Source organism: Sinohyriopsis cumingii, chromosome 15, assembly GCF_028554795.1.
Source record: "Sinohyriopsis cumingii isolate HCF-2022 chromosome 15, ASM2855479v2, whole genome shotgun sequence".
NCBI classification, from domain to species: Eukaryota; Metazoa; Mollusca; class Bivalvia; order Unionida; family Unionidae; genus Sinohyriopsis; species Sinohyriopsis cumingii.
Genome location: NC_142975.1, coordinates 47,019,022 through 47,044,414, shown reverse-complemented (window position 1 = coordinate 47,044,414; position 25,393 = coordinate 47,019,022). Strand labels below are relative to the sequence as shown.

Sequence of the window (25,393 nt, the reverse complement as noted above, 5' to 3'; positions counted from 1 at the left end):
TATTTAATGTATTCAACATTGATGTGACTGGGAGATCTATGAAATCTATTCAATGTATTCAACATTAATGTGACATTTTTCTCAGTACCATTCTCTTTGAACCTCCAGTACAATGTAACACCTTTCTCTGTGTGAGTCTCTTTTAACCTCCATTACAATGTAACATCTTTCTCCATGTCAGTTTCTTTGAACCTTCAGTACAATGTAACACATTTCTCATTGTCAGTCTCTTTCAACCTCTAGTAGAATGTAACACTTTTCTCAGTGTCAGTCTCTTTGAACCTCCAGTACAATATAACACCTTTCTCTGTGTCAGTCTCTTTGAAACTCCAGTATAATGTAACAACTACCTTTCTCACTGTCAGTCTCTTTGAACCTCCAGGACAATGTAACACCTACCTTTCTCAATGTCAGCCTCTTTGAACCTCTAGTACAATGTAACACATACCTTTCTCATTGTCAGTCTCTTTGAGCCTCCAGTACAATCACTGGAAAATGCTGCAATGTGGCCATGACTGAGTTTCACCTGGGACAGCTCATACACATCAGCTGAAATAAATATATAATATGTTCATGGAGGCCAGTATAACTGGTGGAGGATAAACCAGGGATGATCCAAGAAAAAAAAACATCAATCCATCGTAGCTACTGGCAATTTTTCTCACATATCCATATTAGTCAAGCCAAGACAAAAACCTATGCAGACGGAGGCAAGATGTGCAATTTGTGAAAAGTGATCGACTTAGCACCCGCTCATACGAGCTTGAACAAAGACACAATGCCTAAGAATTGTTGTTGTTGTTGTGTGGTTTAAAGCCATTTTTCAGCACGATAGGCTATACATGGCGGCCAGTATTAATGGTGGAGGAAGAACCCGGAAAACCCCGGAAAGAACCACCGACCCACGAGAAGCTACTGGCAAGCTTTCTCACATGCCCACATTGGCTGAATCTTAGACTCAAACCGCCGCAGACAGAGGTGAGATGGCAGTGATCCGTAACGAAGAGCGCTTTAGACCACTCGGCCACTCGGGGCCCCCAATGTCTAAGAAAACGAACGCTTTATCAAATATATGTGATATCAGACAACTATATTTCGTACAAACTTGCTTAATAATTTCACCTGATGAATTAAAGAAAATAATTTTTGGGGTAATTTTTGTTTCAAATTGACTTCTGTTCTGTCATTAGCTACAATGACACAGCGTCTGGGCTATTTATGTACATCATCTACACTGGTAGTAAACTTTATTATGCAATTTGGCATTTCATGCATAACATTTTATCTCAATAGGATTTTATTTTTCATGTAAGCACTTCATTCATGATAAAATTATATCTAGACAGGACTTTATTATGCAACGTGGCACTTCATGCATACCATTTTATTTTAACGATAAACAGCAACCCCAAATTATGTCCAGCAACCAAGATTTTCTCTTAAACATTTATCTCATTACGAGTCATATAGCAAGGTTACCCAGTGCAGTGCGCTATAAATAGAACACCTGTTACCTATTTGACTCCATACGCACAGGCCTGCCTGTTAACTCTTAACTATTGTGTGGAAAAATTTAAGAGTAAAGTTTGATTGTTATAGCTGTGTAATTATTTTTCATGGAAGAACAGTAGATCTGTAATGCCTGGGGTTAAACAATAAATCAATATCATTTTCCAGATTTGATTGTCACTTTTTTGTGTTGTTTAATTTTTTTTATGTTACCATTTTTAAATCCCAATTAATTTGTCAACCTTTGTGTCAACTATCCAAGAAATACCTCTGTGCATTGCATTAATCAATGCCCAGTCAGTAGGACCACCGGAAAAGCACACAGAAATAGTTAATTTTATCAACGACCACAATGTTGACATATTTTTCGTGACAGAAACATGGCTAAAAACATCAGGCGATGAGCCCAAGTGTGTGGATCTAACACCCACTGGTTACTCCATCAAGTCGTTCCCACGTAATTCTCGCGGAGGTGGAATTGCTGTCATCAGAAAGAACTCCATGATAAAACGTCTTAACTACATCACAACATTCAATTTTGACCACACATCGTTTGAACTAGTCCAAACCAAACTCACACTGGAGCAAAGGTCAGTCCATTTTTGTCTGCCTATACTGCCCTCCTCCTAGTAGAAAAAACAAGCTGGCTGAATCTCTCTTTTTGGAGCAGTTTCCAAATCTCCTGGACTATGGAAATTCGATAGGTGGCAACCTGATTATTCTTGGAGATTTCAACTTTCACTTTGACTGTCCCGGAAACTCAAATACATCAAAACTCATAGATTCCATTAATGTTTTCAACCTCAAACAGTCAGTTAACCAACCCACCCATAAACATGGTCACATTTTAGACTGGATTCTTCATAGACCTGATGATAACATTCTATGGTCCTCTCTGGTATCCCATGACCTTGCATCAGATCACCTCTGCATTATATGCCATCTTGACGTATCAGTCCCTAACCCTCCACCTTTATCTGCTACTAAGAGAAACCTCCGTATGATAAACAGAACCAAACTAATGCACGACATCCAAGCTAACCTAACAACTTTTTGACCTCCTACCGCAGAACAACTCGATAACTGTCTGCGTTCATTACTTGACAAACATGTCCCAGCTACCAAGTGCAGAGTATCAATTCAAAAGTGTTCTCCATGGTATAGCAGTGTTAGGGACCAGCTTCGCACTGCTAAAAGAGACCGCCGTAAAGCTGAGAGGCTCTGGCTTTCCACCAGACTCACTATTCATAAGCAAATCTATGAAGTCGCTAAGAAGAATGTCACAAATATAGTCCATGCAGTGAAATCAGCCCACTACACTACTAAGATCATGGAAAGTCCCAGCTGCAAAGAGCTCTTCGAAATTACTAACAAGCTAATGTCAAGGAACAAATCAACACCACTTCCAACTACCTTCTCTCCAGTTGACCTTCCGGACATGTTTGCAAATTTCTTCCGTGACTAAGTAAAAACCATTAGAGATAAGCTTGACACCACAATTTCAATTGACTCATCATCACCATACAGTTGGGACACAGAATTTGAGCGGCAAAAATTAGCAGCATCTGAACCTGTCTCTATGGATTTCGTACGTACAATCGTAATGAAGAGTGCACCAAAGTCACGTGAACTTGATCCAATTCCAACATCACTGCTGCTTGAGTGCTTAGATCCAGTATTGCCTTCACTAACTGATGTTATTAATAGATCTCTCTCATCAGGGGAATTCCCATAATTTTTCAAAACTGCCATTGTCAAGCCTCTGCTGAAGAAACCAACACTAGACCATAATGATTTAAAGAACTACCGCCCAGTTTCTAATCTCCCATTCATATCAAAAATGTTAGAAAAGGTTGTTCTATCCCAGCTTGTATCTCATCTAAATTCAAACAGTCTTTTTAGCAATGTACAATCTGCATATCGCCCTTGCCACAGTACTGAAACTACTCTTCTAAAAGTAGTTAATGACATTCTCTCTGCGTTGGATGGCGGAAAGATTACAGTCCTCACCCTCCTTGATTTGTCTGCAGCATTTGACACAAAAGACCATGATATATTACTTCACCGTCTCCAGCATGTATTTGGCATTCATGATACAGCCTTACTGTGGTTCAAGTCCTACTTGGTCAACAGGACACAAATTGTATCTGTAAATGGAATACACTCCAGCCCAGTTGATGTATGTTGTGGTGTTCCACAGGGGTCTGTTCTTGGACCTGTTCTCTTCATTCTGTACACAGTCACTCTCAAGTGTCATAGATGATCATCCAGTGTCTCACCAATTGTACACTGATGACACCCAAATATACAAATGTAGCCACCCAACTGAAGTTGATGCTACCATCCAAGGTGTAGAGAGGTGCATTTCTGATGTGAAATCATGGATGACTTGTAACAAGCTGCAAATGAATGATGATAAAACTGAGGCCATTCTGATCACAAAGACTTTCTCATTCACATCCTTTACCTCAAACAATAAATATCAGCAACGCCAACATTAAATTCACACAATCAGTACGAAACCTACGTGTTACTCTGGACAGTACTCTCACATTGCACCAACATGTCATGAACATATGCAAGGCTACGTATCTTGAGCTGAGACGCATCAGCTCAATTCGCAAATATCTTTCAGTTGATGCCACTAAAACACTTGTGTGTTTATTAGTACTTTCAAGACTGGACTATTGTAACTCAATTCTGTCTGGTTCATCTCAATATCTACTCCAGAAACTTCAAAAAGTTCAAAACACAGCTGCTCAGATGATACTTGGAGTACCACGATCAGAGCACACCTCCCTGCTGCTCTTTACCCTACACTGGCTATCCATTCGATCCAGAATCAAACACAAAATTTGTTCTCTGTGCTACATTTCACTGTCGGACTCTAGTCCAACATACCTATCTGACCTCACCCATGTGTACACACCAGCAAGATATTTATGCTCCTCTTCTGACAATCGCATACTCATTATTCCCACTATGAAAACAAAGTGATACGGACAGCGTTCTTTTGCATACCAGGGCTCAGCAACATGGAATGAATTGCCCACTGAATGTAGACACAAAGACACAGTGATCACATTCAAGAGGGCTCTCAATACTCACTTATTTCAATTGCAAGAACAAACTTAAAGTCCTAATAATGTTTCCTACCTGAAATATTCTCAGCATGTTTTTTATTTTTTAATGTTTTTCTAATTTCATGTTGTTTGTTTTTGTAATAATATTATTATGTTTCTTATCTTATAGGTGTTGTCTAATGTTGTAAAGCGCTTAGAGCTTCTAAAGATTAGGCGCTATCCAAAGTCCTCATTATTATTATTATTATTATCAAAACCCACACCTAATCTTTATCTGTTCACTGTTGTGCAATCCTGTTACACCCTTTGTTTATAAAGTTATCTTTTTATGTCCTCGGTAAATGAGGCATTTTGGTTTTGTCTTTAAATAAATGTATTTTGTTTCTGGATGGGTTAATTCTGTCATTTGATTTCATTCATTGGTACAGTATTTATTCCATATTTACCAAAAGCCTGATCCAAGGAATAATTCATACACAGGATGAGTAGATGAGTCAGTGCTTTTATTGCTAACTGTACAGTTCTTAAGCTACATTTGAATTTAGTCTGAAATGTATGGACATGTCTAATGGACACACTAAATAAATATTACCTTACTAATTTTGCAATAAATATGCTAACCTACATGAATACATTATCTTAACATATAATTGTAAATGTATATGATAGATGTAATTCAAAGAACCTTTAATTCCCTTTATTTTGATGTATGATTGATGGGTGTAATATGGGTTATAGAGTATACAGCTTGGCCTTACTCCAGATGTGCACCTTTCAAAACAGTGCTAGCTCTACTTGGTCATTTTTAATTCCTGAGCTTCAGAGGTAAATTGTATAAAAAAGAGCCAATAACTTTTTTACATTTTATATATTTGGTAATTCATTCATTGCACCTTCAGGAGCTGGTATTGTCTAGTCTGGCAAAATTCATGTTCCCTATTTTAATAGCTTCTATGGATAGTGTACTTTTATACTAATTCAGGCAGATTTTTTAGCACAAGGGAGCAGTCATTTTAGTTAGCAGTGTGCTTAAATCATGTACAATTTACAAAAGTACAATATCCAAAGAAATATCATCCACATTACATTAACATAGCATAGAGTGAGGCCAACATTCTCTCCACTGTGCATGTTTAAAATGCGAACAACTTCTCCTTACATACATCACTCTCTCAAAAGTACATAATAACTGTTTCTCTTCTTTTATCCATATTGTAACTATAAAAAGTCCAAGAATATTGAACATTCTGGCATAAAAATTACTCACCTTGCACTATTGAATCATCATCAATAAAGACAACTTTTCCATTTAAATCTGGAAAGAGCTGTGGTAAGTAGAACCGTGCATAGTTAAGCTAAAAAGAAAAAATTTAATTAAATATTAGTCACACTATATGTATAATAGAATCTAAAAAGCCCAGATTTAATCTTAAAAAGTATATAAGTTTTCTGTCATTATCTTTAATGAATCCTGTTGAACTTGGTCTACAAATTTCGACTTTAAATGTATTCCTCAATTCTTATACCACTATATATATACATACCATCAATAAGCCTCCCCTTATTAGAGTGATGAAAATTCAAGCTAAAGGTTGAAAGGTAGATTTAATTTACCAAGAAAAATATCGCAATATTTGTGTAACAAAAAAATTAAGAAAAAAGTCCAAAATGTCTCCAACATTATGTGAGCTGATATGACTTGACCCTGCAGTTAACAATAATGCGTTTCACCTTAATGAATTATGAAAGTGTTTACACTATTGTACTGCATGCCTTTGAGTTTTAAAAGCATATTACCACAAAATGTTTCTGCATATCAAAGTATTATGCAAAAATAATCACTTCAACTGAAGGTAGCAAGAAAAGGATACATTTTAATGCAGATTCATGACATGAGTTGCACACAGCAATGTTCTATTAATATGGCCCTAATGCTTCAATTGATATAGCCCTAGTGTTTCCATTACAATGGCCCTAAAGCTTCCATTAATATAGCCCTAGTGTCTCTATTAAATATGGACCTAATGCTTCCATTAATATAGCCCTAGTGTTTCCATTATAATGGCCCTAGTGTTTCTATTAATATGGACCTAATGCTTCCATTAATATAGCCCTAGTGTTTCCATTACTATGGCCCTAGTGTTTCTATTAATATGGACCTAATGCTTCCATTAATATAGCCCTAGTGTTTCCATTACAATGGCCCTAGTGCTTCTATTAATATGAACCTAATGCTTCCATTAATATAGCCCAAGTGTTTCCATTACAATATCCCTCGTATTTCTAATAATATGGCCCTAATGCTTCCATTAATATAGCCCTAGTGTTTCCATTACCATAGTCCTAGTGTTTCAATTAATATTGACCTAATGCTTCCATTAATATAGCCCAAGTGTTTCCATTACAATGGCCCTAGTATTTCTATTAACATGGCCCTAATGCTTCCATTAATATAGCCCTAGTGTTTCCATTACAGTGGCCCTAGTATTTCTATTAATATGGCCCTAATGCTTCCATTAATATAGTCCAAGTGTTTCCATTACAATAATCCTAGTGTTTCAATTAATATTGACCTAATGCTTCCATTAATGTAGCCCTAGTGTTTACATTACAATAGTCCTAGTGTTTCAATTAATATCGACCTAATGCTTCCATTAATATATTCGTAGTGTTTCCATTACAATAGTCCTAGTGTTTCTATTAATATCGACCTAATGCTTCCATTAATGTAGCCCTAGTGTTTACATTACAATAGTCCTAGTGTTTCAAAATCGATCTAATGCTTCCATTAATATATTTCTAGTGTTTCCATTACAATCGTCCTAGTGTTTCTATTAATATGGACCTAATGTTTCCATTAATATAGCCCTAGTGTTTCCATTACAATGGTCCTAGTGTTGCAATTAATATGGCCCTAATGCTTCCATTAATATAGTACAAGTGTTTCCATTACACTAGACCTAGTGTTCCTATTAATATGGCCCTAATGCTTCCAATAATATAGCCCTAGTGTTTCTAATACAATGGCCCTAGTGTTTCAATTAATATGGCCCTAATGCTTCCATTAAAATATCCCTAGCATTTCCATTACAGTAGTCCTAGTGTTTCTATTAATATGGACCTAATGTTTCCATTAATATAGCCCTAATGTTTCCATTACAATGGTCCTAGTGTTACAATTAATATGGCCCTAATCCTTCCATTAATATAGCCATAGAATTTCAATTACAATGGTCCTAGTGTTCCTATTAATATGGCCCTAATGTTTCCATTACAATAGTTATAGTGTTTCAATTAAGGACCCTAGTGTTTCCATTTCTGCACTCCTAGTGTTTCCACTACAATGATCCTAGTGTTTCTATTAATATGGACCTAATGCTTCCATTAATATAACCCTAGTGTTTCCATTACAATGGTCCTAGTGTTGCAATTAATATGGTCCTAATGATTCCATTGATATAGCACTAGTGTTTCTATTAATATGGACATAATGCTTCCATTAATATAGCCCTAGTGTTTATATTAATATGGACTTATTGTTTCCATGAATATAGCCCAAGTGTTTCTATTACAACAGTCCTAGTGTTTCAATGACCCTAGTGTTTCCATTACTACAGTCCTAGTGTTTCCATTACAATGGTCCTAGTGTTTCAATTAATATGACCATAGTGTTTCCATTACTATAGTCCTAATGTTTCAATTACAATGGTCCAAGTGTTTCTATTAATATGGACATATTGTTTCCATGAATATAGCCCAAGTGTTTCTATTACAACAGTCCTAGTGTTTCCATTACTACAGTCCTAGTGTTTCCATTACAATGGTCCTAGTGTTTCAAATTAATATGCCCCTAATGCTTCCATTAATATAGCCCTAGTGTTTCAATTACAATGGTCCTAGTGTTCCTATTAATATGGCCCTAATGTTTCCATTACAATAGTTAAAGTGTTTCAATTAAGGACCCTTGTGTTTCCATTACTAAACTCCTAGTGTTTCAATTAATATGGCCCTAATGCTTCCATTAATATAGCCCTTGTGTTTCCATTACAATGGTCCTAGTGTTTCAATTAATATGACCATAATGTTTCCATTACTATGGTCCTAATGTTTCAATTACTATGGCCATAGTGCTTCTAATCGTATGGCCCTAGTGTTTCCATTAACACTGCCCTAGTGCAGTGGTTCCCATCCTGTTTAGGCCCCAGTTTCAAATTTTTTAAAGTTTTGCCACCCTCAAAACAAAATTCTGGCAACATATCCAGAATGTCCTAACGAACCTGATTTGGGTCATGACCTGGAGATTGGGAACCTCTGCCCTGGTAGTTCCATTAATAGGGCTGTAGTGTTTCCATTAATATGACCCTAGTGTTTCTATTAATATTGCTTTAGTGTTTCCATTAACATAACCTTAGTGTTTCCATTAATATGGCACAAAATTATGCTGTAATTATATATAACCTGATTCTCCAGATTTAATATGCATCATGTTAAATATATGAACCCTAGCAATAAAAATGCTTCAGTGACAAGATTCAGAACTTTTATGATAATAATGTCTGAACTCTGATTAGTAGGTCAAAGTGATCTGGTTTTCATGCATTAAACTTTTATTTCAACATGTACCAAACTGGCAAAATATTGGAAATAAAGGCCAAATGTGATTTATAAACAATGCTGATTTAAATGCCCCAAAAAGTAGGCCACAGTGACCTGGTTTAGGAATGCAGAAAAAGCTTCATTCCATGATGCACCCTCACAGCAACACTAATTTTAATAAGTGTATGAAAACCCATAAAGGGAGGCCAGATATATGTATTGCTATATATTTTTTGTAACTCCTGGTGGATGATTTTATCTAATTTTTATAATTTTGATTCGTGGCTGTAAATTCTACTGAATATCTTTAGTTGTTGTTGTTGTTGTGGTGTTTAACGCCATTTTTCAGCACACGATAGGCTATGCATGGCAGCCAGTATTAATGGTGGAGGAAGAACCCAGGAGAACCCCAAAAAGAACCACCGACCCACGAGAAGCTACTGGCAAGCTTTCTCACATGCTTTTAGTAGAATTTTGCATATGTGACCAGAGTATCTTAAGAGTTTAGTATTACATAAGACCTATAAATAGATGCTTACCTACTTGATGATGATTATTAATAAGTCTTAATAATAAAACTCAAATGGTGTTTATGGCTTAATTTATCAGTGGCTAATGGGGTTTCGACATTTTGAGAATAATTATGTAACTTTCCATTGGATGGGCTAAGTCACACGAATAGACCAATTTGATGCTAAATCAGTAGTGTATTCTGTCATGTGGGGTCTATTGCTAAGTTCAGTCACAACAGACAGTATATATCAAGAGAAGACTTAGAAATCAGTTTAATTCCAATTAATGGAGTCATTCACATTTCTTGTGTTCCTGTTTAAGTCTGCAGGCATGTTTTATGTTGTACTTAGATATTATACGAGAGGAAAAACATTTGTTTGTACTGTTCATTGGAAATAGTAAGTGCTCATTATTTGGACTGTAACATTATTCTGGTTGTTGTTGTTGTGGGGTTTAATGCCATTTTTCAGCACATGATAGGCTATGCATGGCAGCCAGTATTAATGTTGGAGGAAGAACCCGGGAAAACCCCAGAAAGAACCACCAACCGACGAGAAGCTACTGGCAAGCTTTCTCACATACCCACATTGGCCAAATCCGAAATATTATTCTGGAACTTATAAATTATTAGAAGGAATTCTTGACAACATCATGGTTCTTGGAGGATGAGGACATTTCCAGTTTTGAAATTTATAATGAACTTTTCATTCATTTAAGACTTTCACAGACCTATATAACGATTGATTTGGATTCACTTCATAATATTGTAAGTTCCTCTCATATTTTCATTTATAACTTTGATAATTAAATTGTTAAGTTTTACAAACTTGTTGGTTTAGCTTTTTTCTTCTGTTACTTAGTTTATGACAATAGATTTGTAACAGACCAAGTGAACCTTTAAAACTTCCTGCTTCTCAAAGTGTGATATATATTTTTAGCACATTATAAGAAACTTCAGCAATACAAAAATTTTGGAAAAGAACAGAAATGAAAGAAATTTTACTGGTTCTCCCAATTCTGGTCGACCTCCTCTCAGCTTTATTTTTCCTTCTACCCACTTTGAGGGGAAGGCCTTCAACTCATATATGATATCATGAAGCTTGGTCTCCTTGATCCAGGTCCTGTATAAAAAAATACAAACATTATTAAATAATCCAGTTGATTGATTTGAGGTTTGTGCTTTTGTGCCATTAGTACTTTTTCATGTCAAACTGACATGTAATATTGGAGGACAGTTTGTTGTTTTGCAAATGCTCATTCAAGGTTTTCACAAAAAGTGAAGAAAATCTATGTAAATGAATGTAATCAATATAAACAATTCAATCCAGACTGAGTTATGCATGCTCCTTGCATGTTAGGAATTCTAGTTTTTGATAGCTGAGAGAAATCTCACTCAAACAGAGCCATATATCTGAAGGCACCATGACATATTTGGTCACTAAGTCATTTGACAGATTTGAAAAATGATTAAAATCTTTATGGCCAAAACTCAGTCTGATATTGTAAGTTTGCGCTTAGCAGTAATAAGAAAATACAGCATTCATTTTTTAAAAATGACCCAATTTAATGCAATTAGTTTCGAACCAGGGAGTAAAATACCCAATTTAACACCATTAGTTCCAAACCAGGGAGTAAAATACCCAATTTAACACCATTAGTTCCAAACCAGGGAGTAAAATACCCAATTTAACACCATTAGTTCCAAACCAGGGAGTAAAATTAGTTCCAAACCAGCAAGTAAATTACTTAAGTTAATGCAATTAGTTCGAAACCAGCAAGTAAATTACTGAATTTATTGCAATCAGTTCCAAAGCAGGAAGCAAAATGCCCAATTTAATGCAATTAGTTTCAAATCAGGAAGTAACATACCCAATTCTTAAATTTGTATCTAAAGCACTGTATTGCAGTTTTCTGCCATCAATATTTATTAGTTAATAACACACATTAAACTGCTCATAGCTTGACCAACGTCCGGTCACATAATGAATCAGCAAACCTGGGTCTATACTGTAAGCTTCAAATTATGCAGGGAATGGACCATCAAATGCTGAACTGCTGGTACATATTGCAATGGCATACCTGGATGTTTCAAGACGGGTAAACTTTACACACAGATAACATGATAAATTATAATTACTACAGAAAGTGCTAAAAAGTCTAATACCAGCATATTTCTGTTATAATACTTTATATGAGTTATTCTGGTTTAGTAATAAACAAAGCATACCTAAATAGCATTGGTTGTATGATCCATCAAAAATCTATGCTGGGTAGGATTATACTATGTTATTTTTATACTTTATGAAGAAAACAATGTTGCATCAATGTTGGACTGTTGGTTTTCTAGTTGCGTGCAAGGACAAGTTCTTGGTCTTACCACCAACTGGGAAAAAACATAGAACCAGAAATAACTCTCCGAACTGGCCACCATTTTTGTGCCAGTATCTATGGAAATCTTTGACAAAAATCAACTGCAGAATGGACTTTTTTAATTACTGGTATGATCTCTTAAAGTGCTTATTACATTGGAAAATACTCAGTTTAAAGGTATGTGCAATTTATATATTTTTTTTTACCAAACTGGAATTATGGTTTTCAATATGAATGGAAAAAACACTTACATTAGCTTTTATTGCTCACTGCAACCATGTGGGTATTTTCAACCATGTGGGTATTTGCAACCATGTGGGTATTTGCAACCATGTGGGTATTTACAACCATGTGGGTATTTACAATCATGTGGGTATTTACAACCATGTGGGTATTTACAATCATGTGGGTATTTGCAATCATGTGGGTATTTACAATCATGTGGGTATTTACAACCATGTGGGTATTTTCAATCATGTGGGTATTTGCAATTATGTGGGTGTTTGCAATCATGTGGGTATTTTCAATCATGTGGGTATTTGCAATCATGTGGGTATTTACAACCATGTGGGTATTTACAATCATGTGGGTATTTGCAATCATGTGGGTATTTACAATCATGTGGGTGTTTGCAATCATGTGGGTATTTTCAATCATGTGTGTGTTTGCAATCATGTGGGTATTTGCAATCATGTGGGTATTTACAATGATGTAGGTATTTTCAACCATGTGGATATTTACAATCATGTGGGTATTTTCAACCATGTGGGTATTTACAATCATGTGGGCATTTTCAACCATGTGGGTATTTACAATCATGTGGGTATTTACAACCATGTGGGTATTTTCAATCATGTGGGTATTTGCAATCATGTGGGTGTTTGCAATCATGTGGGTATTTTCAACCATGTAGATATTTGCAATCATGTGGATATTTGCAATCATGTGGGTATTTACAAACGTGTGGGTATTTTCAACCATGTGGGTATTTACAATCATGGGTATTTTCAACCATGTGGGTATTTACAATCATGGGTATTTTCAACCATGTGGGTTTTTGCAATCACGTGGATATTTTCAACCATGTAGGTATTTTCAACCATGTGAGTTAATGCAATCATGTGGATATTTTCAGCCATGTGGGTATCTGCAATCATTTGGGTACTTTCAACCATGCTACATTCAATACTGCTGCATCAATAAATAATAATAATAATCAATAATTATTATTCAATGCAGCTTTTCAATTTTCAACAAGTAACATTAGCTGCTATCAGTTGTTTTGGGCACAAATAAACACACCTAGCAAGCATTGCTGAGATAAGATACCTTGTCCAAAGATAATACAACAGACTGTCTGTTCACCTGTCTCCCCTGTTACAAGTTTGATGCTCTTCTAACTTCCAGTTCTACAATAACACCAAGACTAAAAAAAGAATCCAGACTGATCCAGTTACTACATTGCTTGTGTAGTAATAATAAAAAAAAACAACTCTGTTGCATTGACTTTCAGTATACTAGCAAATGATTTTTATTGGATGGGGAATAAAGTGGAAGCAGGCAAGGTGACCTTAGTTACAACACTACCTTTTTCCTTCATAACAGTTTCTATTAAAGATGTAAGAATAAAGAAAATGAAGAACGTTAAATCTTTAGATTTAACAAAAATCAGAGACTGGACCACCTTAGTTTTACCTAACATGCTCAACACTCTGTTCATCAGTGACAAGATGGAAGAAAACAGGGTGCTTGCTGTGGGTGTAAATGCTGTTGATCAACGCAATCATTCCTCCAATGGTGTCTTTGTCGGATGTAATGCAGACATGGACGGCATCTGTTACATTGGACACATTCAGGCGCATCATTTGGAACAACTCTGCTCTGTATATTCCTGCAAAGAGAATGTCAATTTAGATTTTTAGTTTGAAGCCAACAAGGATATACGTGCAGGGAAAAACGATTCCTAAGCCCAAATAACCTGAACCACTGAAAATCATTGTTGATAAGTAAACTTTCATGCAGCTAAACCAATTTTCATATGTGCATGTGAGCTGCTTTTCATGACACTGCACTTAGCTTTCAGACTGCAGACTGAAGACTGAGAGAAGAACACAGATAAATTTCAATGAAATTACCCTGCAGGTAGATATAAATACCAGTAATTTATTTTTCCAGCTATCAAAATGGAAGCTTAAGACCAGAAGTGTGACGACCTCTCTCCTATTTAGTGCATCCCACTAGGCCCTGTTGTACCTAAACACAAAAAGCCTTCCAGCGACCTTTAAGGGTCATCATGAGCCAAATAAGGTGGTAAGAATACTCAGGGTTCAATCTCAGTGTAAAATATTTCAAAATCATACAGAATCCTAATTTAAGCATTTACTAAAAAAACTTTCATTAGCAACTGATCAAAATTGTCCACAAAATAAGTGACCCACACTCTATTCCCAACCGGTGAAGAGAAATCAGGACCCATGGGAAGAATTGCATTATGCATTAATAACCCTGGATGACAAGAACATCTTCAGACTTTCCAAGTGGAATCACCCTAAATACATTACACAGTGGTAATCCAGTTTTATTGCCAAAGGCATAGGATTTAACTATATACAATGGCTCACTAAGCACTAACCATTCCTAAAGTAATCTGAGGGTCTTGTGAAATAATCAGCTCAACAAAACTGGACCTGATGCTTTCTCTACCAGGTTAATATTGTACGGAGACAATAATTAATATTCTGGGTGGAGAAAACTCTTCTTAATTAGCAAGTCAGAGCAATCATTTAGTAAATTATTTACATGAAGTAATTAAATTTTCTCCAATTGTAATCACACTGATATCATTCATTTAATCATGTACAACAAGTTTCTTAAGTACAAGTATTTCTAAGGCTTTCCTCGGGCTGATGAATTAAAAGCATTCAAGTTTCATTATGTATTGATTGTTTCAAGATCAATTATAACATAAAATGAACTTTAGGGTCCAGTACCCACTCTAAAAGTATGACTGCATAAACCATCAAAATAACATCCCTTTATAAAATAATTTATTTATTACTTTCTATTTTCTCAGCTATTTTCTTTAGCTATTACACAATACCAACAAACAATAAACAACAGACAAATGACTACCAGCTTCTCGTGGGTTGGTGGTTCTTTCCAGGGTTTTCCCGGGTTCTTCCTCCACCATTAATACTGGCCACCATCTATAGCCTATCGTGTGCTGAAAAATGGCGTTAAACCCTACAACAACAACAACAACAACAACAACAAATGACTACCTTATAATAATTCAGGAATCACACTGGACTTTGTGACATTTTGTTATATCATAATCTGCATATACTGACATCTAACCCGAGTACTGTATGCTGTGATACACTCAAATTGTCATGCTACCGGAAAATGCTACAATCTACAAACCTCTGAAAGTTGGAACAGGAAACTGACCAAACAAGGCATAACCTTTTTTATTTTCAAAAAATGTACCAGAAAAAAGATTAAATTTGTTTTATAAAAAAAAAAAACTGATTATCTTTAAAGCACCAATTGTTCTGTAAAAACACCAAGCAAATGAAAAAAAGTTCAGTCTCAATCAGAACTATATACTTGTAATAGTACAAAACTGTCATGGGTAAACGTAAGTTAGATGTTGTGTGTTCATCATGTCATCCTAAGAGTAACTTGCAGTGATCAAATAATTTGATTGCCCGATGCTTGGGGCCCCTCTAATATCAGAATCTGGCCCCTCCTGTATTCCAAGTGGGATGCCCGTCAGACTTGTCAAGAAAAATCCAATTTACCTGAGGAAACTTTGATCACACTGAAGAAATGTGGAAATTTATTTTTAAGATGGTGACATATCTGCCATCACACAATCTTTCAAGCTAAAAATGTGATTTTTTAATACAAAAACATCTGACACTCTCATGTTTAGAAAAACATGATTTTCAGTAATCTTTAAAAATAAAGAAACAAAAACAACAACAAAAATGACTTCTGTATATGCCTCCTACATGTAGCATTTATAAAAAGTAAACAGTCATGATTAGAGCTGATGTGAAACTATCCTTTGGGCTGTAAAATAGCAGCAAATATAGGGCAAAGAAGTCAGGTATAAATCTCCTTCTGACATATTAATTAATTGGCTAACAATAGATATTCTGAGGTGTTCGAAGACTGCAGTGGGTGATCCAATTGTGCTAATTTGCATAGGTAAAGACAATGAAGTAGAACAACCCAATACAGGTAAATCAATGTGTTGCTAGATGTGTGTAGTTTTTACGCATCAATGACTCCAATAAGACTGTTTAAGCCATCTGTACTAAAGATTATTACCCAGCAAAAGTAAATTTCAGAACTCACAGTTGATGGAGTTTTACTTTGTGAAGCACACCAGCAAGCAGGGAGATCGGCATTTAATTCTTTGCATATATGCCAGGCAAGATATCAACATACGTCATTCATGTGTGTATTATGTCTGTCAAAATAGGAGCACCAGTTAGTAATATATTTGACCGTAATGAACCCTAGTAAATTCACATTTGAAATGTAGCAACTGCAATGCTGTGTGACGAAAAAATATTAAAAAAGGGATAATTCTGAGCAGATGGAAACTGGATCATGGGCTTATCAAATTTGAAGATCATGATTTTCTTAGTCACCAACCCTGGGCCTGTGTCATAAAATTGTCTTCTTTGAGTACTTGTATGTTGCATCAGACAACACAGCCATTGAACATGGTGTTATACCTGACAGTCCAACATAATCTACTTGCAGTGCTGTTAATAATGCTTTATGTGCAATGCCACATCATGATGAACAGGGCACAAGTTCCTGGCCATTTCTTGACAGGTGGAAACTTGGGTGTCCATGGCTGAAATATGATACACATTAAAACAGAGTATCACATGTAATAAATATCAAATCTTTTTTAAGTTTCATTGCCTACTACAGTTAGGCATGGAAAAATAGACTCCTTGCTTGCCAACATATTTTGAAAATTGGCGACAAAATATTGAGGTTGGTAATTCTTTAGGTGACAACTTTTTTAAAGCCAGCACCATCCCTGCTTATTAAATGGTAGTATAGCTGTACTTCCACTACAAGATGAGAGCCATTGTGGCTGTTTTGGCATTAGACAAGGTCGATTCCCAGAGAAGATCAGTCCAGATCTGCTACTCTACCCGCAACAGCGTGATACAAACTAGTGATGCTGTACTGCAAAACATCAAAACTAAACCTTCCCATTGCAAAAGATGAAAAAGAGTATCCCATAATGGAACAAAACATGAGAAAAAGTATCACATAATACAGCTAAACATGACAAAGAGTATCTCACATTAGAGCAAAATGTGAAAAATAATGTCTCATAATACAGAAAAATGTTAAAAATATTTCATGACACAGCAAAACATTAGAGTATCTCATACAACAAAACTTGAGCCTCTCACAATAGAACAAAATGTAAGAAAGAGTAAAGTGAGAAAGAGGATCTCAAAATTCAACAAAATGTGAGAAATAGTATCTCAAAATTAAACAAATGTGATGAATATCTCATAATACTGACAAATGTGAGAAAGAGTATCTCACAATACAGAAAAACATAAGAAAGAGTACCTCAATCCAGCAAAATGTGAGACTGTGTCACATAAGAAAGTAAAACTTTAGCAACTTAAGTATTTTTCACTTGTATTTACCTTCAAATTATTTGCTCAGTGGACATAAAAAGCATTCTCAATGCAAATGTACAATAAAATAAAATATAAACAAAATACAAAAATCTTAAAAACTCGAACAAAAGATTTCAGTTCAAATGTTTAACATTTTGATGTTACTTTTTCATAATCCTCTCATACATCCACCATGGCTTGATATGCCCAGCAAACATTCTTACAAAATCCAGAGAGGCTTTTATATAAGAAACATTGTACCAATGATAAGCCACACACATTTCTCAAATATTTACAAAAGGGACTAGCTGGGCTTATTGTGAGATAATTACAATATATAGCATCTTACCTTTGTCTACATTCTTGCTTTTGCTGGCAAAGGCTGGCAGGAGATTTGGAAACCACAGGTACACCATGATCCCCAGCCATACAAGAGCCAACACAATGCCAACTACTCAACATAAAAAGAGAACAATTTAGAAGTACAGTGCATACAATTAATTCATGAATCTGTAATAATTTCAGTTTCTGAATGATGCTAAATGCCAAGCGAGAAATAGGAAGAGAGAGAAACAAGCATGGATTAAATTCTGTGAATTCTGTGTTAAAAATACAAGTATCTCTTTGCTTGCCATTTTTGACTAACACTCCCATTCTTTGCCTCCCCGGAGTTCAGGTCTCTTGGGCAAGCCCTTGATGTTGTTGTTGTTGTAGTGGGTTTTAATGTCATTTTTCAGCACAAGATAGGCTATACATGGTGGCCAGTATTAATGGTGGTAGAACCCAGGAAAACCCTGGAAAGAACCACCTACCCACAAGAAGCTACCAGCAAGCTTTCTCACATACCCACATTAGCCAAGCCCGAGACTCAAACACAGGCAGGCGGAGTGAAAATGGCAGTGATCTGTAACTGTGAGTGCTTTAGACCACTTGGCCACTCGGCCACTCGGGGCCCCAGCAAGCCCTTGAGTATAAGGACCATCACAGAAGCAAAAGTAAGTTGGGTATATTTGCATTTGTCTTTTCATGCTCAAGTATTTATATGGTAATATGTCAGCAGATAAATTTTAACCCTAGAGTAACAATTAGTTTAGGAAAAAAGAAATTTAGTTTTGTCATTGCATTTATACCATCCTTACATGGCAGTTACCTAGATATCATGTGAAAACACGAACAATATATGCATGAAGTCATATGTTGATAATATGTCAAACCTATCAACATTGATCAAACTGTAACAAATGTAATCTTTTTTAAAACAAGATACTTGTATACTTTACCAACAGTAACAGTCTATTGTAATAATCACATAAAGCATGAATGATTGAATGATAAACACTGCTGATGGGTGCTAGATTTAAATTTTGGATTTAGGCAGAATCTATAGTTTCATGTATGTACTAAGGCACACCTGTACCACTAGTTTAATGTATGTACTAAGGCACACCTGTACCACTAGTTTAATGCATGTACTAAGGCACACCTGTACCACTAGTTTAATGTATGTGCTAAGGCACACCTGTACCACTACTTTAATGCATTTGATAAGGCACACCTGTACCACTAGTTTAATGTATGTACTAAGGCACAACTGTACCACTAGTTTAATGCATGTACTAAGGCACACCTGTACCACTAGTTTAATGCATGTACTAATGCACACCTGTACCACTACTTTAATGCATGTGCTAAGGCACACCTGTACCACTACTTTAATGCATTTGATAAGGCACACCTGTACCACTAGTTTAATGCATGTACTAAGGCACACCTGTACCACTAGTTTTATGTATGTAATAAGGCACAACTGTACCACTAGTTTAATGCATGTACTAATGCACAACTGTACCACTACTTTAATGCATGTACTAATGCACAACTGTACCACTAGTTTAATGCATGTACTAAGGCACACCTGTACTAGTTTAATGTATGTACTAAGGCACAACTGTACCACTAGTGTAATATATGTCCTAAGGCACGTGTGAGTGTGATTTGGATTTTTAAAGTAGCTTCAACAATTTTTCAGTCATACCGTTACGATGTCTGCAGTGTGGCAGTTTATAGTGATGTCTAGCACTGAGGCACCATGCCGCAGACATGTAGCATGATGTCCCACGCAGTCACATTATCCTGACACAAGGCCAATCAGTCCTAACACTAACCTCTTAATGTTGAGCACCAAGTGAGGCAGCTGTTAGTACCATTTCTGTAAGTCTTTGGTATGACTCGGCTGGGGATTGAACCCACGACCTCCTGCATCCAAGGTGGACGCTCTAACCACTAGGCCACCGGAGCAGTAAGGCATACCTGGACCACTAGTTGAATTTCCATTAGAGACATTTGCCTTTTATTTCCATGTACGAGAGTCAGAGACTGATATTATTAACAATTATCACAAAGTCACTTTGAAATCAGCAGCATGCATCAAATCAATCTCTGACAAGCCTATTGATCAGGGCTTGCAATATTGGTACATTTAGTACTCACAAACTGCATGTGGCTAAGCTAGAACTTGAAAGTCTGTAGATCCCATATAAATACAGATATTAAAATTAAAATATAAATGAGTAAAATTTTAAATATTTTTTCTTCTATTTTTCAAAACGTGCTTAAAATAAAGTATTCACATTATTATATGAAATAAAGGACAGACAGAGGATAAAACCTGGTGATCATTATATGAAATAAAGGACAGACAGGATAAAACCTGCTGAACATCAAGTATTATAAACTGTACAATCTATTCTGGAACTTGCCCACTGGCAAGTACCTTGCAAACTTTACACTCTATTTTGGAACTTGCCCACTGGCTAGTACCTTGCAAACTTTACACTCTATTTTGGAACTTGCCCACTGGCAAGTACCTTGCAAACGTGAGCTTGCCCATGCTGAATTTGAGCTTATCTCTGACTTCAGGCAAGTGGACTTTTAAAGCCCTGGATAAAGCCCCTTTCATTATGGTCTATTCTGATGACAATACAAAATGCAAAAGCAAGAGAAAGATGCAAAATGTGAAAGTTAGTAGCCTGGGTAACATAAAAACACTAGCTCAAGATGAGTAATTTTATCAACACTGCATACAAGAAATACCACATATTCCAGTGGAGAGGCACACAGATAGTATATACAGTAAAACCTATTTTGAGAAAACACCTGTCTTGACAGACCTGGTTCCCCACGCACAGATTTATTGATTATATTATAGTTTTATGACCTGTTATGAGAGACCACCTGCCATGAGAGACCTAGAAATTTTGGCACAAGGGGTGGTCGTTCAAGCCAGGTTCCACTGTATTTACAATAAGACAATACAGATAGAAACATTATTATGTTGCTATTGTAGCAGTCTATGTATACGAGGCAACTTACTAACCAGCTGAGCTGGTCCAGACCTTTTAGTACAGAGGTAAGTGCACGCAACTGTGAGACTGACAAAGAGGTTTCAACTCCTGACCAAGATACTTAGCCTTTGACTCACCTCCTGTTACACCAGTAACAGCAGCTTAACAGACACAACAATATAGAGCTAGTGTATGTTTTATTTTTTTTAATGTGTGTACATATATGACATATCATAGAAAACATACATTTGAGCAATTCTGATATGAAATAAGAAAAGTTTATTATTAAAATGCATGCATAAATGGTTCATTTATTAAGATATGACAAAAAAATCAGGATGCCAAATGTTTAAATTTAAGTTTAAAGCTAAGTAAATTAATAGTTCAAACAAGAAGTAAAGGAAAAACAGGATTTAAAACCAAAAACCATTAAAAAATTGGAAACCTTAAAGCTGATTAGCCACTAAATAAAATGATACAAAGTACATTTACACTGACCAGTGTAAAACGCTATTGGTGAGCCAAATCTCCACAGCCAATGGTAAAACAACTCTGAAAACAACTCTTGGAACAAAAACTTTGATAGCCAAGAAGATTCCAGGCTCATAACATGACAATAGTGAACCAAAAATGTTTCTCTGAAAAAGTTTTGGGTCATATTATTGAGTCAAAGCAACAAAGTATATTTCAATGATCCCTTTACCTCATAGAGCAAAGTTATCCAGTGCAGTGCACATAAATAGAACACCAGTTACCTATTCGACTCCATACGCATAGGCCTGCCTGTTAACTGTTAAGCAATGTAGTGTATGTTACGTTTAACAGCAATTTTAACCATTTTATATTTTTGGTACACATTATGTGTGGAAAAATTTAAGAGTAAAGTCCAATTGTTACAGCTGTGTAATTATTTTTCACGGAAGAATTTTTTAAATGCTTTAAAATCATGAGAGAACTTGTTCACCATCAAATCAGTGAAGCCTTGTGACCAAACGTAGCTGCAATTTCTCATACTCGAAATTTACAAGTTTTTTGTCCGCGTCTACATAACTATGTCATCTGAGTTTGATAATTTATAATAACTAATTGCTGCCTACATCAATATCAGAGCCTTTACCTAAGTTATTCAAGCTTTCACAGTTGTGATTATAATTGTGAAAACTTCATAAGTACTGAATGAAATCCGCGATCTCCATTTTGGAGAGTGAAGATTACGACCCAGTTACTTTAAATAGAGGATTTCAACCAGAACATAAACAGTGACCACGTGATCTGACGTAATTGTCATTCTCAGAAATGAATGTAGTATCTAATAGAGGGTTTTCCCTGAAGGTGGTGCTACGAAAACTGCTTAAAATGGCTTATGTTTACAGCAGGCATTAAACGGCGCTTGCTTGCGAATGGAGTAGAGGTGTCAAAAGGCACTTCCATGCAAATGAAGTACAGGCATCCAAAGGCACTTGCATGAGGTAAAGGGTTAAAGTAAACTGGAAATCAACTTTAAAATATCAACTACAGTATCTGCACACCCATCCTATTTTTGTACCCCTCAACCAATTTTAAAACCAAAAGGCACAAAACTTGGTCATTTAATTCATCAATTTATAATTTCAAATCTGACTGTCACCAGGGGGTAGACAAACACTGTCAACCTGTTTGTGTTTCAAATCAAATGGAGTTTCTTTAGTAATGTGGTCACCATAATTGTGTGGGTGAGTACGTTTTTAAACAACAAATGTAATGTAGCTAACAGTCTTTGTTAATGTCAATGCTTCCATAAATTCTGGAGTCACACCTCTCTGAACAGTGGCATAAAAGAGTTCCTCCTTTTCATTTATTCAGTTTGTTTTAGAAATATTAAAATCAGAAATTGCAAATACTGGACACAGGCAAGTTTTTATTAAAATGAACTGTTCTAGAGCCATAAAAGGATAGTGAACAGTGTGTTAGTCCTACAATGTACAACACAGAACGTTATTTTTATTTTAGTGCTATCCGAAACATAAATCAGCGTCAAGGTCTTACATGTAGGACTAAGCAGTCTGTCTGGTTGTTTACATCGAGAGGTTCTGTTTGGTTTGAAACACAGGGGCTTGTATCACTGCTTAAAATTGACCCGTCACACATGTACCATATCATAACTAGAAGGGAGGACACTTCTCTCCTTTCTCGCGCGACCCATTTAAGAATAAACGCTGTTTTTTCCAGCCACATTTCGCATGTAACTTATTTTCAGTTGGCCAACGAGACGGTCGTATTCCATTCAGGGCATTGTTTTTGCATATTAAGCGGGCGCGTTCAGGTACATGTCCAGCGGTACCGTGGGAAAATGATTTGGCACTCCTTAAAGGTATGATATTAAGTCAAACTTTTGATAGCGATACACAGTCGAAGGACTAAGTCGAATGCCTGAGCTAAACATCGGTACCAAATTTATTACGCTACGCGAAATGTGGCTTGAAATAACAGCGTCTATTCTTAAATTGGTCGTGCGAGGAAGGAGACAAGTGTCCTCTCTGGTAGTTATTATATAGTACATGTATGACAGGTGAATTTTAAGCAACGATACGAGCCCCTGTGGTTTGAAACGCCAATAAGTGTACACTGCAGCAAGAAACCATTTCAAACGTAAGAACAGAAGAAAGAAAAAACTATTGCTGTGTTACTTCTCTTGGTTGACAGTACTCCCATTTTTAAATACTTTAATGCATATAAACATCAGCTACTGCGCACAAATTTCGTAATTCATTGCTCTCCGACGGGAGAGTGACACGTATTTACTTGGGCGCTGACATATTGAAAGTCCCCGGATGTTGAGAAAATTGAAGGTAGAAATGGTCAAACAGAGACCAGACACCGTTCCACACTCACATCCTTTTGAAATTAAATCACAAAATAAAATATCGAATACAAAGAAATATGTTTTTAAAATATGTAAAAAAAAATGCAAGCATGAATTATCACATTGCCTCCATTACAGTATAATCACGTCTTCAAAAAAATATTTTAAATTATTTATATTGAAATATGCAAACTACTGTACTCTTTTAATGTAAAAATACTGAAGTGATATTATTCAGTTTAATATTTCACAAGAGATTTAAATGTTTAAACATAATCTTTTGGCAGAATCTAGAATCCAGAATGAAACTTTATATTGTAAGATATTATAATTTATTTAATAGTGATGTATTTCTAAATGTAGAATATTAATCAGATTGTCATGATCATTAATTTCAGTTTAGTTTATATTCATCTGATTTGATTGGATCCATTCCCTGATGACAAAGGCCAAAAATTAATTAAATGGGGAGGGAAACGGGTTAGCATTTTAGGTGTGACCCATGTCAGAACATTTGCATTCTTCAAATATATTATTATTCCATGTATAGTTAATTATTATATGCAATTGTTGATAAGTTTAGATGTTTGGTTTTATTTAGTAGGAGGGGACATGATGGTGGAAGAGTGCAGGTCAGACATTATTTGAGAAAGGCAAAATTTTAGCAAAACTGTTACTCTAGTTTAATTATATGATCAATTCATGCAAAATTTTATTGTCTGAGCTTATAAATTACAGCTCATATCTAAAATTGTAAAAATGTGTAATTTTTATTATTAATATATGTAATTCATGATAAAGATTTATAATAAATGTAATTTAACATAAGGAGTTATAATAATGTAGTTTATCAATAATATTCTTGGACAGAAACATTAAATTGGAATTATAGTGAATTCAGACAAGATTATTTTTGGATTATAATATTGTGATATATCAAAATACTCTTAGCACATTGCCACAATCCAGACCACTGGCACACATGCACAGCAACATATTCAATATTGGAACTTATTTGGAATGCCACTGGAATTCAGTTGGAACTTTATACATTTGGACTTTTGATACAACGTTTCTACTCTTTAGGATTTAATTCACAATAATCTAAGTTCTTTTTAAATTGTCACTTTTTATTCTAAGGATATAAATTTATTGTTGAACTTTACAAAACCTGTTGGTTTTCTCTCTTTTCTGTTACTTTGCTTAAGACAATAGAGTCATAACACAACATAAAGATATAATACATGTAGTTCAACATGAAGATTTATGTTACAAGTAATTCAGAATAAATTGTTGTTGTTGTTGTTCTAGGGTTTAACGCCATTTTTCAGCACAAGATAGGCTATACATGGCGGCCAGTATTAATGGTGGAGGAAGAACCCTGGAAAACCCAGGTAAGAACCACCGACCCACGAGAAGCTACTGGCAGGCTTTCCCACGTACCCACGCTAGCCGAGCTTTGGA

At 35.6% G+C, this 25,393-nt stretch overlaps 1 protein-coding gene across 2 annotated transcripts in view; it reads right to left on the bottom strand.

Annotated features, from left to right (window-relative positions):
* Positions 1-23,889, bottom strand: part of LOC149781741 (glycosyltransferase 8 domain-containing protein 1-like) — a 47,411-nt gene extending 23,522 nt beyond the window's left edge. The window contains exons 1-6 of one of the 2 annotated variants that reach the window (XM_089935850.1): positions 23,754-23,889; positions 18,093-18,194; positions 13,767-13,962; positions 10,705-10,822; positions 5,860-5,947; positions 449-549 (exon numbers count right to left, since the gene is read on the bottom strand). In XM_089935850.1, the coding sequence (XP_089791976.1) occupies positions 449-549; positions 5,860-5,947; positions 10,705-10,822; positions 13,767-13,962; positions 18,093-18,194; positions 23,754-23,778 (630 nt within the window). In that variant the 5' untranslated portion in view covers positions 23,779-23,889. Of the gene's footprint in view, positions 1-448; positions 550-5,859; positions 5,948-10,704; positions 10,823-13,766; positions 13,963-18,092; positions 18,195-23,112; positions 23,244-23,753 lie in introns of those variants that run through there. The other variant, XM_089935851.1, reaches the window with a different exon arrangement.
* Positions 23,890-25,393: the final 1,504 nt, after the last annotated feature.